We start from the raw sequence: 16564 nt of genomic DNA, 5'->3' as shown, positions 1-16564 counted from the left end.
GAGAGAGAGAGAGAGAGAGAGAGAGAGAAATCAAGAAGGAGTGTGTGGGCATTGGCACATACATCGATTTGTACAGTGTGTTTGTATAGATGTGTGAATGACTGCGTGTGTATGGGAAGCATACTGTAAACACGTACCGCCTGACTCAAGTGTGCGCGCAACTATTGTATGCATGTCCATGTGTATACAGTGTGTGTGTGTGTGTGTGTGTGTGTGTGTGTGCGCATGTCTGTGTCTAAGTGTGCGGGTGTGTGTTTCAGTATATGTCCATGTCATTTCTCTCACAATCCTGTTACAGTACTTTTATACCTCTGGTAGGACTGTATCCTGTATTATTGTGTCTTTGAATTTAGAAAAATCCAATGTTTATCTTATTGTACTGTTCTTCGTAGCAGAGACAACTGTTTAAAAGATGTACAACGAACGTTATCAAACTCATTTTTTAATTTCATTATCTTCAATATTTTTTAAAAATGGTATGTAATTATTTTTCCACAGTATTACATAAATAAAAGCACTGTTTTTTATATAAAGAAGAAGAGTGTGTTGTCTTTAGGCGAATGGGCTGAAATTTTTCATTATTTTTAACAACTTTCAGGGGGAATGGAGCCTACATTCAGCATAACATCAATTATATGCTAAGATACGGCAGTATAGGGTTTGTTAAATGAATAATATAATTTTCAAAAATACCTTTTTTGATTTCGTCATGAAAAATTCACAGCATGGGCTCTGAATAGTAAACGATACATACTAATATCACATATATGAGTGCAGGTTATTTTAAAGATAAAAGTGGTGATCCATCCTTTAATCAAGATAATAATATGACCTATAATGATATATGTTGCTTGTTTGATATACAAAACTTATTTTGAAAAAAAAAAAACACTCCACATTTAAACTTTAGCAACTATTACAAGTAGGTTAATGTATGTATGGGGATCATAGACTGTTTAAAATAGATGGGAATACATCATACCGATAGGTGGCAGACACACACGTTGTACACCTAATGCGTCTCCAAAACAACAGAAGAAGATAATCCTTTACGTCATTGGCCAGTCTAGCAGCCAAGATGGCGGCAACGATGTTGAGGTCGCTTACCAAATTAGGACGTCCTTCAACAAAATTAATATTAAATAATAATTTGCTGAGCCCTGGTTGTACTGTCGTGCAAAACAGGTAAGATAACAAAAATACAACACCTGACGCTTAGTGTGGCCATTGTATTGCCAGCCGTCTTGGCTTTAGCTCCACATAAATATGCACACTGAAAGGCTAATGTTAGCATAATGCTAAATAAGACGAGTATTCTCCTCAAAGTAATTCACGTCGCCTAATACAAGTTGTGAATTTGTTCTGAATGGAAAACGTCCGAACAACGCATGCATTTAAGGAATATCGCAATGTCATCCTCCTCGCAGTGTGGGTTAACTTTCGTGCTGTCTAGTCGTAACCTAAGCTGTCACGGTTAGCTGTCTGGTTATCTAATTTGTGTCAGTGTTTACCACACTGGTTCAGGCGTTGTGCGTATTTTATGCTCTGTGTAAGGTCAAAGTATATTACATATTTGACAAGAATTGTAAACAAAACGAGTCAGTTTCGGGTTATACAGCTGCAAATTAAACCACAGATCCGTCAACAATGTGGAACACTCTCAGTTTGGAACCATTGTAGCAAAAATGAAGACCTTTATCGTTAAAGCAAACGGCACATAAGTAAAGTAAACCTGCTTTTTATAAACCGTTACCCGTTACTGAAATCAGTTTAAGGGTCTTTGGAATGGTCGACGTTTTTAAATGTGTTCACTATGTAGCTAGTCCCGAAGTCAAGGGGACTTGAAAATATAGGTTTGCTATTGACGCATGCGGATACTGTTGGTCTACTGATGAACGAATACTTTTGTGCTGAAAAATGTAGCCAAGTATTGATGATGCAAAAATTTTCATTAAAAAAAATATTTTGTTAAACTAGCATGATCCAAATCTTTGTGTTTCCCTCATCAGCCAGTATGATTAGTCCCATCAGTTGTCAAGTTGGCAAGCACAGTGTAGCCCAGATCAGCACCCTTTTCGAAATGACAGGCCAAACAAATTGAGACTAAAACCTTTGTGTCAACTGTCATCATGGCTCATACACCTACCTAATGCTTTGTTGTTGTTGTTGCGTCTCTTCAATTGTCTGCATTGACTCTGAACTGAAGGCTTCAACCTTACCTTGTGAATAATTTTAAAGAATATTTTTAATGTTTTCACAGGCAGAAACAATGGCAGCCAGATGTGGAGTGGACAGAGCAGTTTGCTGGGGCAGTGATGTACCCCACTGCCATTAATGAGAAATGGAGCCCACCCCCATGGAATGGTAACATCCACACACAAAGTCCCACTGTTAGAGCTACTATTTAAAGGATGCTTGTTCCCTACTAACTACTTATTTTTAAGACTTAATTTATTTTAAAGAACAAGGCAAATGTAAAATGTTGCCAAAACTGTTTATGTACAGTGCTTAGCATAAGTGAATACAGCCATGCTAAAGTTGACTAAAAAAAGGAATGAAAAATCATGTTTTGGAAATTGATCTTAATGTTTTCCTTAAAAAAAAAGAGGGAAAACCTGACCTTTAAGGACACCAATTTTCTTTGTGAATTATTAATGTATCTTCAATAAATATATGTTCTTCCTTAAAATACAGGGGGCACGAGTACACCCCTATGTTAAATTCCCATAGAAGCAGGCATATTTTTATTGATAATGTATCCTTTATTAGTCCCTCCAGGGAAAATTATAATTTACACTCTGTTGTTATTACACACATTACACACAGGCCTGAATTACAAAAACATGCTCAGGTCCTATACATGCACTAATAGAGAAATGTCAGAGTGAGGACAGTTATTTCATGGATCCAGGATACTATGCATCCTGATAAAGTTCCCTTGGCCTTTGGAATTAAAATAGGCCCACATCATCACATACCCTTCACCATACCCAGAGATTGTCATGGGGAACTTACTCCATAAAATCATCTCTCAATGCAAATCAAAGCAGCTATTAGGCTAACTGAAATCAAATTTTTTTCTGGCGCTTTGAACGCCATAAGTCGATTGCCATCTAGTTCCATCACATTGGATGGTGTTGGGGCTGCCCAACACTGGGCAGCTCACACTAAAACAATCCATGATAAATATCAAAATATGTATTTTAGAATTTGGGGTAAACTTTCCCTTTTAAACCTACATTGTACAAAGGACATCTACTTTTTAGGTTCTGGCCTGAGGTGCCAGAAAAGGGGCCCAAATAAGTATTATCCATTTATTATCCATCCATTATTATTTATTAAGATTAACGTATCCTTTATTAGTTCCACAAGGGGAAATTACAATCTTTACAATCTGTTGTTATTACATACAGGCCTGAATTACACACACATGCTCAGGGACCTATACATGCACTAAATGGAGAGATGTCCGAGTGAATGGAATGGATGCCATTGGAAAGGCGCACCGAGCAGTTGGGGGTTCGGTGCCTTGCTCAAGATTGCTCAGGAGCAATCTTTGGTCCGTATGTGGACTTGAATCAGTGACCCTCCGGTTCCCAACCCAACTCCCTACAGACTGAGTTACTGCCACCTCCATTTATAGTTGAAAGTCTAAATGTTTTTTCCTCACAAAACATGATCAGTTTCAATTGTTGACTGTAAAAAAAACTCAAATTCTTGCTTTTTTTAGTTCTTATTTGGATTAGAAAGTCAGACCCAGAAGCAATACCAAGTTTTATTTTTTTGAATGATTTAATTGACATTATCCCTGCCTTATATTGTTTTCTTTTCTTTTTACAGACAAAGATGCTCCTGCAGAGAAGGATGTGTCCAACTTGACCATCAACTTTGGTCCCCAGCATCCTGCAGCTCACGGTGTGCTGCGTCTGGTCCTGGAGCTCAGCGGGGAGTCGGTCAAGAAATGTGACCCCCACATCGGCCTGCTCCACCGTGGCACAGAGAAGCTCATTGAGTACAAGACCTACTTGCAGGTACTAAACTCCTTACAGTATCTGTATATAGTGTTTCTGTATTCTCCAACTCTTATTTATTAGGTAGTGGTTTCAATAACTCATACTGTATGCATGTTTTGGATGTTGTAAAATCAGGAAGTGTAGAATCAGGGGTGCTCTTCTTGGTTTTAACCAGGCTGAGAAACTGCAGTTGCGGTGGATTCAAAGAACAGAACCATAAATTGCAACACAGCTCATTGCAAAATCCTGTTTTATTGTTTTAAACACAACAACATACTGTGGAGAGTGAGCTGGAATTACTGTGTAAAAAGTAGATGATGCAAGAGCACCTCCCATATCATTTGAAAATGACAAAATCAACAGATTTGAATAAAGATGAAGAGGACCTTTATGTGTCATGTGATGTATAATTCTTGGAAGTCCCTTACCCTGTACACTTTAATTTTTACTTCCTCTTCTTTTAATGTTACAGGCTCTGCCTTACTTTGACCGTCTGGATTATGTCTCCATGATGTGTAACGAGCAGGCCTATTCTCTGGCTGTGGAGAAGCTGCTCAACATCCAAGCTCCACCCCGTGCACAGTGGATCAGAGGTACAGGCTGGAAATGGTTAGGTGTCTGCACACTGCAAATGCTTAATATTTCAATCAAATGATGCCTTACAATTACACACAAAACACTTACACTTAACTCTCACACTCACACACTTATTGTTTTTTATTAGCTCCGGTCCCCTGTGTGTGTCTGCAACTCAGCATATTAGCTGTCAGTTGCTGTTAATGGTCATAGGACTACATAATATCAAAAAGTAGTAAAAAATGCTAATTTAAATATACCAGGATGTAATGTGATATTTAAATAGCTTTTCTTGTCCAACAATCAGTCCAAAACCTAAAGATGCTAAGATATTTTTTGAAGTCTTTTTATCTATTAATTTGTTTATCAACAGAGTCATCATCTTTGATTGGTTGGTTATGTTCTGTATTGTGCTTGCAGTTCTGTATGGAGAGATGACTCGCATCCTTAACCACATCATGGGCGTCACCACGCACGCCCTCGACATTGGTGCCATGACCCCGTTCTTCTGGATGTTCGAGGAGAGAGAGAAGGTCAGAATCTTTCTGTCCTGGATGTTTTTTAAAACTTTGTTCATCTGGGGAAGGTGCTGTTGTCATACCTCTGTTCTCACAGTTCCTTAGCAACAGTCTTATGTTTGCTCAATATTCCTAAAACAATTAACAGCACGAGTGTGTCACTCATGACCCCAATGTTCCTTAAAAGAAGTTACCAAGTTACTAAAAATCATGCAACTCTATGGAAGTAAACAGAACCTTTGTGACCCAAAAAACGAGACATGACTTTGTGAACTAGCTGCAGACAGTAAATTGAGTTAAATGTCATTTTAGATCTGTCGCCTACCATATAGTGGTTGCACGAGAGTTTGGAGATTTTATTTCCGATTAGATGCGCAGTCTTACTCCTAACTGCGACTTTTGTGTCCTCTCAGATGTTCGAGTTTTATGAGCGAGTGTCCGGAGCCAGAATGCACGCTGCATACGTCAGACCTGGTGGTGTGCATCAGGTAGGGGAACTCATTAAATAATGCCTGTGTTTTAGTTTGTTTTTTTATATCAAAATAAAGATCTCTTTGGGGAAAATTGTGTTATTTCAACAGCTGCAAAGAGCAACATCAAAGATGATGTAACCTGTAGTTCACTTCAACGATCCAATTATGATCAGTGAAGTGCTAATGTTCTTACATGTGTTTCAGGATTTGCCTGTTGGCCTGATGGACGACATCTATGAGTGGTGCAAGAATTTCTCCATCAGAATCGATGAAGTAGAAGAGGTAAACAACTATAATCTTTTAAATCTCCACAAGTTCTTAACATGATATGGATGATCTATCAGGGAATGTTGGTTTTTCTCTGCAGATGTTAACCAACAATCGCATCTGGAAGAATCGTACTGTAGACATCGGGGTGATTTCTGCTGAGGATGCCCTGAACTATGGCTTCAGGTAACCCACTAATGAAAAATACCTCTTTCCTTCCCTTCACTTGCAGTTTATGAAATGCACAAATATTTGAGTTAGTTTGATTAGTAGAAATGTGTATGGAGTGTGATATTTATCTCCTCTCTCCTCGCCCCTCCACCAGTGGAGTGATGCTGCGAGGGTCCGGCATCAAGTGGGACCTGAGAAAGTCTCAGCCTTACGATAAATATAACGAAGTGGAGTTTGACATCCCCATTGGAAGCAAAGGAGACTGCTATGACAGGTAAACGATACAAAATAGAAAAATAGCTAATATAAAAACGCAAATAGCTGTAGTTATTATTCAACAGTGTCTTTAGTTCAATGTTCTTGTCCCTTATTTCTGTCAAGTCAGGGGCTCATTTCCCCAAATGTGCAGCATGCAAGCTGGGGCTGACGGGCTGCAGCTATCAATTATTATTAATTATTTTAGTAATCCAGTATTCTACCGATTTGTACATTGATAAATCAAGTAATCAGATAAGAAATACTTTTGTTTTATTGAAGAGCAATAATATACAATAGTTTGATTTCATTTTTGGAAAAAGCTACATTTTTATTTCCTGTATTGATTACAACATCATCTCTCAAAAACATTAAGTGCATTTAACTGCCATATTACATTGTTTTTAAAGAAAACATTTTCTAAAATGCAAAAACAACCTCAAACTAAGGCATACATTAAACATACATAAACATTACCTTAAGTTGTGCAAGTGAACTTTCAAAACTACAAGTTTCAACCTGAGACTGATCTCTAAGTAGGCATATATGTAAATATTAGTTATACTCAACCTATCAACCCTAGCTCTGGTACACTTATGCTTGTAGGTGATCAGCTGTTTCTCCGTGAAGAGAGAGAGTGGGAGAAAATGGTGCGCAACAGTCAGCTGTTTTTCCGAAGGCATAGTCAACAAGTCGGCTCATTATTGTGGTCACCACTACGCATTTTCTTGTCTTCGTTTTTGGAAGTTGTCGTGTTCGGTGTAGTTTCATCGTCCATGTGACTCTGTGATTTACTTTTGCCGGGTCCACTTCGTGGAATGGAGGATTACGTTAGACTCAATGTTTACAAACTGTACAGAGTTTTCCTTTTAATTACGTTTGAAGTGATTCCAAACGTTGGACACTTTGTCGTTTTCTCCAGCCTGTCTCTTCTCTTTCCCCCTCACTATTCAAGCTCTCTTTCTTTATTTTGTAATCTGCGCCGTCAGTGTTCTCTTAATACATCCCTGCTGTCTTCATGGCATGGGTCGCCAGCAGCGTCAGCCCCGTGTGCGACAGTAATAATCATCCGATACAACGTTGCTAACATTTATTAAATGAAGCTTTGAGGAAAATCATTTTGCATCAAGGTTTCTTAGTAATCAAATTATTCAAGTTACTTGAGGAAGCATTTCAGCCCTAAAGCTGACATTGCAATATTTTTTCCTGCAATATATATTGCAATATGAAAATAGACTGTAATTTTTACTAAATTACATTAATAGTCCTATTTAGAAAAACAAAATCATTTAAACTACTGGGGTGAGTTTGGAAGGGAGCGCATTTACATAGAAAATAAAAATAATAACGGAACTTTTCTAATATGAATCATCCGTACACCATCCTTTCTTGAACTTCAATGCTTTACAAATACATAAGCAAGAGAGACCTGTGACTACTTTTCTGAAGGGATTTTCAAGGGAGAAATTAGTCAGTTCAATACTCTGGTTGACACCATTGTATATATATCTGCTATCAATCCAGGCTAAAGTCAATGCATTGTCATTAATAATGCATTCATGTTGCTTCCTCTAAATTTCAGGTTGTGGTTGACCAGCGGGGCCTGATTTGGTAGTTTGATAAATTGATCGTCCTTGATTGTGATTGGTGGTTGGCTGTGCATGCAGAGCTTGCATGTCTCGCACTAGTAACAAACTCTGTGCATCCAAGAACACTTAAATCAGTGTAAATTATGTTATTAGACGCAGACTTCTGTTGTAGATTAGTGTTACGTTTCCAGCTTTTGCGGCTCTGAACTGTAACATTAATTGGGACAGACCTCTTACTTCTTAAGGCTCACTATTTTTATGGCTGGTAGTCATAACGTCTTAATAACGTTGCATTTCTCAGATTTATTTGGTCTTTGCAGCGAACATAAAACACTGACCACTGTAGGTTCACTGCCCATTGAAAAGCATGTTTATTACTGTGTGTAGCTGCTGCTTACAGTAACCTTCCTTTTCTAAAGACACACACGGAAGAGCCTCACTTCCCATAACAAACCCCGTTGTAAAAACGTTACGTTACATACACACGTTGCCTAAAAGGGGAAGGCTTGGCCGGTAGTTTTTAACGGTGTTAAAAAGTTTACTTTTCTATTTAGCAGGAAAAAAGTTGTAGCGGTAACATCGCACATGTGCTCAACGCAATGTAGACAATATAACAAAAGCGTGCAGCTCTTATAAGTGTTTGTGTGTGTGTATTTGTGTGTGTGTGTGTGTGTGGTCAGGTATCTGTGCAGAGTGGAGGAGATGAGGCAGTCCCTGAGGATCATGCACCAGGCACTCAACAAGATGCCAGAAGGAGAGATTAAGGTGGATGATGCCAAGATTGCCCCGCCCAAGAGGTCTGAGATGAAGGTGAGTTGAGAGTGGGACACCCCCCCCCCCCCCCCCCCCCCCCCCCCCCCCCTCCCCCACAGCTCCCTCTGTGAGGTTGTTTGATTCCACCTGCAGGCCATCAAACCTTGAAAATGTTGCACCTTTTTTTTCCTTTCTGGATTGCCCCCTGTGCTTTATCATTTTTGTGTGTTGATTACATTTCTGTGCTGTTACGAATTTGTCTTCACACTACTCTCTTTGCAGAATTAGGCCATTTTGCTGTGAAGTGCACTTAAATTTGGCTGCCCCTCAAGGCTTGAGATTACAGTGTTGGAACATTCAGTGTTGCCCTTTTTACATTTCAATCAACATGAGCAGATGGAACTCCCTCTAACGTTTGTTGTGTCATTTTCAAAACAGCTGCTGAGATGACATGTTTAATGTGCTCCTTGTCCTAGACGTCCATGGAGTCTCTGATCCACCACTTTAAACTGTACACAGAGGGCTACCAGGTCCCCCCCGGGGCCACATACACAGCTGTGGAGGCACCCAAGGTGAGACCGCTCACAACGTGCATCATATTTCTGTATAAACTGGCCTTTTGGCTATTTTGCTCTGACTCGCCGCATTAGTAGAACAACCTGTAGTTGCCCTAATAGATTTGAACCTAGCAACTCTCTGTAGATCCTCAGTACACAAGGCTTTTTGAGTCTTAATTAACTGGGAAGCCTTTGTAGGCCCTTAGGGACTTGTTGTGATGTAATATGCTTACTGGAGTGTATTTGTGTGTCTCTCCATGTGTCGCTTGCAGGGAGAGTTTGGTGTTTATTTGGTATCCGACGGCTCCAGCAGACCCTATCGCTGCAAGATCAAAGCTCCTGGATTCACTCACTTGGTGCGCACTTAAAACTTCCCCACACACTGAAATATTAAACACACCGGGTATCATTTATTTAGCACATTTAACGGCTTGTCCTTAAGGCTACTTTTAGTTCATTAAGTATGTTTTATAAAGTACTGTAGAACCATTTTTACCCAACACCTTTCTCTCTCCCTTCCTGTTCCTCTCTTAGCTCATGGGTACATGAACTTTTGTTTAATGTAGTCATTTGAATTTTGGTCTTCGAGGCTAAAAATGTCTTTAAAGTTGCATAAACAAACTATTAGAGTAGTTAGTGAGTTAACCTCCGGCTATAATCTCATGACTAATGAATATTCAATTTTCTAAGAGCCTATCTGCCCTGAATAGTGTCGGCTGTTCTTCAGTTATTCTGAATTAATGGATGTTTTCTTCCCTCTAGGCTGGTCTGGATAAAATGTCCAAAGGACACATGTTGGCTGATGTGGTGGCCATTATTGGTAAGGAACTTATTGTTGTTGAAGAATCCGGCTGTACAAAAATATGACCTTTGTACAACGTTGTACTGAGCCTTTTTCATCTTCTTCTTCTTCTGACAGGTACACAGGACATAGTGTTTGGCGAGGTTGACCGTTAACGTGATGCTGCTCATGTGGTGGTTCTGCGAAGTAAAGAGTTAATTCTCTCCTCCACACGTATGTTAGTCAGGTTCTCTTCCTGTTCACTAGCCACTGTAGTGAGGCTTTTGACCGACGACTCTGCTTATAATCAGTGATGTACAATGCCCAAATAAACCTAATAAATATTTTATGACCAAACAGCTAAGTAGTGAGTTGTATTTATTTCACCCTTAAATTGCATTAGGGTGATTTTAGAGAGATTTATATGATTTTAAACAATTCTTTTTCAAACACGTCATTTCCTTGACTAGTCTGAAAATAAAGTGTCAAAGATGACAGCAGGGACCAAAGCCTCGATGTGTGTATGTCCTTCCTCTGGTTGGTGTTAAAAGGGGGGAGTGGCCTGATGAGATCTTAGAAAAATGGACTTAGAGCTCAGACCACAACTTCCCCTGTTGTCAGTGAGGTATGAAACATTCGAGTGTTCACCAGAACGCAGAGGAAACCCACCCACAAGTTGTCGTGTTTGCTGTGTGCTGGCCACTTTGCTGTGCCCAATCGTCCGTGTTGAGCCTGTTTTACCATGGCCGTGTGGGGCAGGAACCTGTTACTGATTTTTCTGTGGATGAGTTTTGGGAGAGCTGGTGAGTTGATACACTAAATTGGGATATACTGACCTAATTCATATTCAAGAACACAAGCTGCGCTGTTGACTTAAATGGATGACCTGAGTGAATATAATGGGCTTTTGACATATTGAATTAGTAAAAAGTGAAAATACTACTTTTGACATATGTTTAATTATAGCAAGTCTTTTTATTTTTTTACTTTTGCCCTTATTCCATCCAGTGTTGGCAGCAGAAATGTAGTCACCACATTACAGTTCCTGTGAAAGGAGAAGCTGACCCTGTTGGCTCTTGTGACTGGCTGGTGTGTGCGTGTGTGGCTACTGTTTTTTTCTTACTACTGTCGTCAGACATACCTCGAACAAATAATATAACATATAATATTCAGTTTATTTCATTAGTGTCCGGTTTCCTCCAATGTTAGTTTGTATTGTATTTATTAGTTGTATTGTATTTTGCAGCAAATATTCTGCATTTTAGGATTATTAAAATAAAAAAAACATGTATGTAATACACAGCTTTACCAGCTGTCCATTAAACTACAGTGAAGTAGTACGCGTATAGACATCTATCCTTAAACTGGCAGTTAATATTGGGCATCTAATAGACCAAGAAGACGTTAACAGTTGAGCTAAAACAGTTAAAGTAATAAAGAAAATTGGCAACTTTTAATTTAATTTAAGTTTTTAAATAAAAGTTAAGTTAAATAGTTAAAGGTTCCAGCCTTTCGAATGTAGAGATTATTATCTTCTCCTAGGCTATATTTGAATAGTAAATCATTTGGGGTTTTGGACTGTTGGTCAGACAAAAAAGCAATTCCAAGACAACAACTCAAATTGTGAATTTACCAAATTAGGAATTGATTAATCAAGAAAATAATTGGGAGATTATTTTTATAACAATAATCGCAAGCTGTAGCCATGAACGGTCGCAATTCATTTTTTTCTTACATTTTTCGTGTAATTCAGAAATTTAAAGAGGTGCTGAGATATTTCAGTTATTTATTTCAAACCACAACTGACTACGGCCTACTTCTTGTATCTGTGGTTTATAAGGTAAACTCAGAAATACCTCACTTTTGAAAACATGTTTCCTCTATCCACTTAGTGTAATGAGTTAAAAAGATAGACCTGCACATAGAAATCCCTCTATGCCAATCCTCATAAAATCATCTGTCAGTTGCCGGTGTCTGGAGTCGGGAGAATCCACTTACTAGAAAAAAAAAGCCTCCTAAGTTGGCTATAGAATATGAGTGGGGCTAATTGTTATCAGACTATTTGGTTTTTTAGGGGACTTACTAAGCTGTTTCCTTTGAACCCTTGCAACATTGCGGAAACCAAAAGAGATGGTGGTGTGTTATCTACAAAACATATCTCCGGCACCCAGCGAAGACAACTTGTACAGCTGAACAGAGACATTCAAAACTGAATTCAACATTTTCACTTATAGTGTAACTGTCCATCCATAACCAACATGCCAGATATGTCCAACAATAGCCATCAATATCATGTGCAATGTGTCAAGTAATGACGTGATCACAGATTTCAGAGACGGGGTTCATGTCCACTAAATTAAAGTAAGGGATGGAAATTGAGAATAGTTATTATATATTATAGTTATTTCATGTACTGTATTAGTTCAGTTGTATTTTCACTATGAGGTCAAAAGCTAACTAGTTATCTCTGGGGCAGGTTGAATGGTGTAGCTGACCCGATCATATTTAAAATTTATTGAAATTGAATTGATTTAAATATGCACTGCTTATTGTCAAAAGTTCATATTACAGTTTGAATCCCATTGAACAATGGGTGACTTGTCTTTACTGATAAAAATGAAAGTCAAGAAACAAAATACCAAAAATATGGATTGCGCTGTGCCATGTGAATCCTTTCGAGTTAAGTATAATAAGTCAGATTAAAAAAAAAAAAGATAACTTATGATAAATGAAATGTGCTAATGAGTCAGTTCCATTGTGTCTTAAATGTATTAAGTGTGTAAGTTATAGGCTTTTAAACTTTATTTTTGGTTATTGAATTTACTAATGTGACTTCCTGTCAAACCTTTTTGTGTTTAAACAGTCACAGTTTTAATTATCTCATCTTTTTTATTGAAATGAACCCACACCAAAAAGAGCTCTCATTGGTCAATGTTGTTACTGTGATGTTTTTGATAGAGCTTCTCCTTTTATCTGTCCAATTCGATTTTTAAGGGTTGAAGATAAGTCACTTTTAAATTAAATGATTATGAAAACAGTTGCTATTTAAACAGTGAATCATAAGATGGGATATGGCAAATGTAATAACAAAATAACATTGAAAAGCCATTTAAAAACAACAAATCATTAATTTGGATGATCATTTTATAATTTTTTTTCATTTTTACCTGATGGTCTGACCAAAACATATTTAATAAAACACATATATATATATATATATATATATATATATATATATATTCTTTTGGCCCTGGGACACATTCTCGTCTCAGTGTATTGCTTGTAATTGTTTGTCACTGTTTAGTTCTTAAATGTGTACAAAAAATTCCAAATTTGATCACAAAAAACGAAAAAAATATTTGTGGCTGTGTTGGCTGGAGGGTTAGAGCAGGTGCACATGTACGTGGTCTCGATGCAGAGGTCCAGGGTTTGAGTCTGACCTTTGACAGTTTCCTGCAAGTCGTCACCTTTCTCAGTCAACTGTCCTGTCCATTAAAGGTGGAAAAGCAAAAAAAAATTACAATTTAAAAAAATATTTGACACTAAATATTGATTTAAAAATGGTCCTCCAGAGTCTATGATGAACTGCATCCATATCAATGGTCTGTTATTCTTTGACAGTAAATGACCGGTCACAATTTAGTATTCAACAAAACTGTATTATAAACATTTGTAACTTTTAAAATAAGTAATCACTAATGGGGTTGTATGTACAACAAAGTTGAAAACAATTATTCAAACAACAGCAATAGGATAGTAATAATGAGTAAAAGCTCCCACTGCTACAATCAGAATGCAAGTATGTTCAACAAAATAATAATCTATCTTCAAATTCACCATATTTCATATTCAGCCCTGTGCAGCCATATAAAGCATATTCTTTGCACTGTACGCCTACTTATGTAATGGCTGCTGTTGCTGTTTGTGTCACAATCTGAAATGGCGACAGCGACGTTACATAATATGGTTTTGTAAATGATAAAGAAAAAGCCCCACTGTCACATGATTGCCAACTGATACATTACGGGATATATTTATGCAATAAATATGTACTGATGATGCCAATGTAATCACTTATGCTGTATGTAGAAGGACTGGTATTAAAGGGATTTCCTGTGCTTTCTTAGCTGCTCTTTCAGACCCACAGATCTGTTACGTGCTGGATGGTATCCTGTTTGCATACGGCATCCTCCTGACCGCTCTCTACTGTAGACTCAAGGTCTGTATGTTACATTTTCGCCTCTTTCGACAAATGTTTAAGCAAAAACAGAATCCCTTTTGATTGGGAATTGGCAATTACATTTTTCATTGAATGACGAAAGACAAGATGTAGTATCATTAAAAACCAATCTGGTACATGATTAATGTTAATGTAAAATAGGGTGTCGTCAGCAAAATGAAGCACATTCAGAAAGCGGAAAAAGGTGTCAAAGACTAAACATTTTTGCTTGAATAAATTAATCATAATCATAAGATTTCTCAGTGCAGTTTAGATTTAGATTTTCTCATTGTGAAATAATCGTTTGCTCCCAAAATAAAACTTAAACGAGCCTGGGCTTGTTTGCTTTCGACTTTTGTCGTGTCATGTACCAGGAGCATGGAGTGCAATATATGCTTTTGGCCAGTAAATAAGAGTTAAAAAGTTCATGAAAATACAATGTAAAAATGACTTTACAAATGGGTGGTAAAACTACAGTTTGTCACACTTGTTGTTCTTTCAACTTTCACTCATTTAAAACTTCTGCAGATCCTCAGTGTTCGGGAATATGCAGCGGAGAACGCAAAGGGCAAGAAGGTAAGAATAAACGACTGAACTGTACATACGTGCCTAACATAGAAATGACTCATGGTCTAAAATGGATGTAGAAGGCTTAGAACAAACTGCATAGCAGAGAATGCAATTCACGACAGCTCAAACTGGAGTTTCAGTGAACAAACCAGAGGCGGAGCTTCTCTGGAGACAAAAATAATCTCACCAGTGAACTTCAGCAGGGCAAACAGCGACACATTGTTTTTATCTCAGCAGCCCAGCGCTGGCAGCTGTTAAAGGATTCTGACGCCTCTGCCCCAGCTGTCTCATCCTTGTCCAATTAAAAGCCTATTTTCATTAACTTGCTTTCATTAGTGGCCACCTTCAACTACCTGCGCTGTTTAACTGCTAAATTCAAGGTGGATGGACATTTTTAAATGAAAAATAAAAATGATCAGCTTTAAAAACAACTTACTTATTGGTTCATTCATGATCAAGACATGCATGTTCCTGGGTTTAAAAGTAACGTTCTCAGCATGGGGGGGGGGGGGGGGGGGGGGAGGCTGACCTCTAGCTCACCCAGGGGAGTGTGTGCCCCATTTAGGCTGAGTCCTTGGCAGCGGACAGGGTTTGAATCCCACCTGTGGCCCTTTGCTGCATGTTGTCCCCCCCTCCCCTTCTCTTTTCTTGTTGATTAAAAGCCCCAAACTAATTTTAAAAAAAGAAAAGAAAAAAAAAAAAAGTTGCTGCATTACATTACATACATTGATTTACTCATTTGTATTATTTCCTATAAGTGGCCACAAACTGCACACAGCCTAACCTACTACAGCATACACACACACACACACACACGCGCACACACACACACACACACACACGCACACACATACACACACACACACACACACACACTCACACATACTCACACACACACACACACACACACTTGCACTTCTCCCATAGCTTGTTCTTCCTCTTTCACAGGGTTCATATTTTATGTTCATATTGTATGTTTTATGTTCTGAGTCCTTCTGAATCTGATGTTGTTCTATTCTATCCCTGACAGAATGTTGAAGAGGGCATCTATACGGTGAGTTGTGTTACTGTGATGTAATGAAGTAAAAAAAGACAGCTAATTGCTTAATTATTATCAAAATTATTATTATTATGAAATCACAGTGTAGAGTGAATTTCTCGTTTTCATTTTCCTGTTTTTCCTCCAGGGTTTGACTCCTCACGCCGCAGACACTTATGAAACTATTGGCACGAAGAAGTGAATCCACGACAGAGCTTTTCCTTTAACCCTTTAGTTCTACGGGTATTTTCACACATCTTCTTACATTTACCTTTTTAAGGGTATTTGCAGATCCCCATGTGTTTCATATCAAAATGTTCAGAACAAACTCAACTTTCTGTAGAGTGATGTCTACAATTTTTCCAGAACAATGTGTGAAGAAAACTAGTCTGATATAAAAATGTTTGTGTTGTTTTTTTGAAATTCCTCAAATCTCTTTTGAAAACAATCCATCCCATCAACTTATGTGTTTTCCAAATTGTTTCGGTGCTTGAAATGAGTTTACCAAAGTCTTAAAGTTATGTATGATTCAAATAGTAAATATATGTCTGATATACATTTTTTAAATATCATTTTTCCACTATTAGTATTGTAGAAGTAGGAGTTTTGTCAAACATTGTTTGGACTCAACGGTGCGTCTTTTGTCCTCAGAGGGTTAAATACCTTTTTTTGTTTTATTTAAATATTCCATATCTAAACTTGCTTATTAGACTTGTGAGAATAAGAGAATGTGAGATTGCGTGGACCAGTGTTCATTTCCGTTTTGCTTTTTAAGGGAAGTTA

The 16564-nt window shown here is 37.9% G+C and overlaps 2 protein-coding genes across 2 annotated transcripts; both read left to right on the top strand.

Annotated features, from left to right (window-relative positions):
• Window positions 1-1032: 1032 nt before the first annotated feature.
• On the top strand, window positions 1033-10313 carry LOC116707441 (NADH dehydrogenase [ubiquinone] iron-sulfur protein 2, mitochondrial-like). The gene is made up of 14 exons (XM_032544778.1): window positions 1033-1185; window positions 2261-2364; window positions 3841-4031; window positions 4486-4606; window positions 5010-5122; window positions 5521-5595; window positions 5785-5862; window positions 5948-6033; window positions 6173-6292; window positions 8543-8672; window positions 9092-9187; window positions 9445-9528; window positions 9935-9992; window positions 10092-10313. The coding sequence occupies exons 1-14, from the start codon at window positions 1079-1081 to the stop codon at window positions 10127-10129; spliced, it is 1401 nt and encodes a 466-aa protein (XP_032400669.1). The 5' UTR covers window positions 1033-1078; the 3' UTR covers window positions 10130-10313.
• A 207-nt stretch (window positions 10314-10520) lies between these two features.
• Window positions 10521-16091, top strand: LOC116707449 (high affinity immunoglobulin epsilon receptor subunit gamma). The gene is made up of 5 exons (XM_032544790.1): window positions 10521-10756; window positions 14081-14172; window positions 14701-14748; window positions 15773-15796; window positions 15930-16091. The coding sequence occupies exons 1-5, from the start codon at window positions 10696-10698 to the stop codon at window positions 15981-15983; spliced, it is 279 nt and encodes a 92-aa protein (XP_032400681.1). The 5' UTR covers window positions 10521-10695; the 3' UTR covers window positions 15984-16091.
• Window positions 16092-16564: the final 473 nt, after the last annotated feature.

Source organism: Etheostoma spectabile, chromosome 19, assembly GCF_008692095.1.
Source record: "Etheostoma spectabile isolate EspeVRDwgs_2016 chromosome 19, UIUC_Espe_1.0, whole genome shotgun sequence".
In the NCBI taxonomy this organism is placed as follows: domain Eukaryota; kingdom Metazoa; phylum Chordata; class Actinopteri; order Perciformes; family Percidae; genus Etheostoma; species Etheostoma spectabile.
This window is presented reverse-complemented; position numbering and strand designations above follow the sequence as displayed.

Excerpts from the sequence above, each read along its gene's own strand:
- LOC116707441 (XM_032544778.1), top strand. The coding sequence starts at position 1,079 with ATGGCGGCAACGATGTTGAGGTCGCTTACCAAATTAGGACGTCCTTCA. Across the intron at positions 2,365-3,840 it reads GAGCCCACCCCCATGGAATG|ACAAAGATGCTCCTGCAGAG; the intron begins GTAACATCCACA and ends TTCTTTTTACAG. Across the intron at positions 6,293-8,542 it reads AAAGGAGACTGCTATGACAG|GTATCTGTGCAGAGTGGAGG; the intron begins GTAAACGATACA and ends GTGTGTGGTCAG.
- LOC116707449 (XM_032544790.1), top strand. The coding sequence starts at position 10,696 with ATGGCCGTGTGGGGCAGGAACCTGTTACTGATTTTTCTGTGGATGAGT. Across the intron at positions 10,757-14,080 it reads GATGAGTTTTGGGAGAGCTG|CTGCTCTTTCAGACCCACAG; the intron begins GTGAGTTGATAC and ends GTGCTTTCTTAG. Across the intron at positions 14,749-15,772 it reads AGAACGCAAAGGGCAAGAAG|AATGTTGAAGAGGGCATCTA; the intron begins GTAAGAATAAAC and ends TATCCCTGACAG.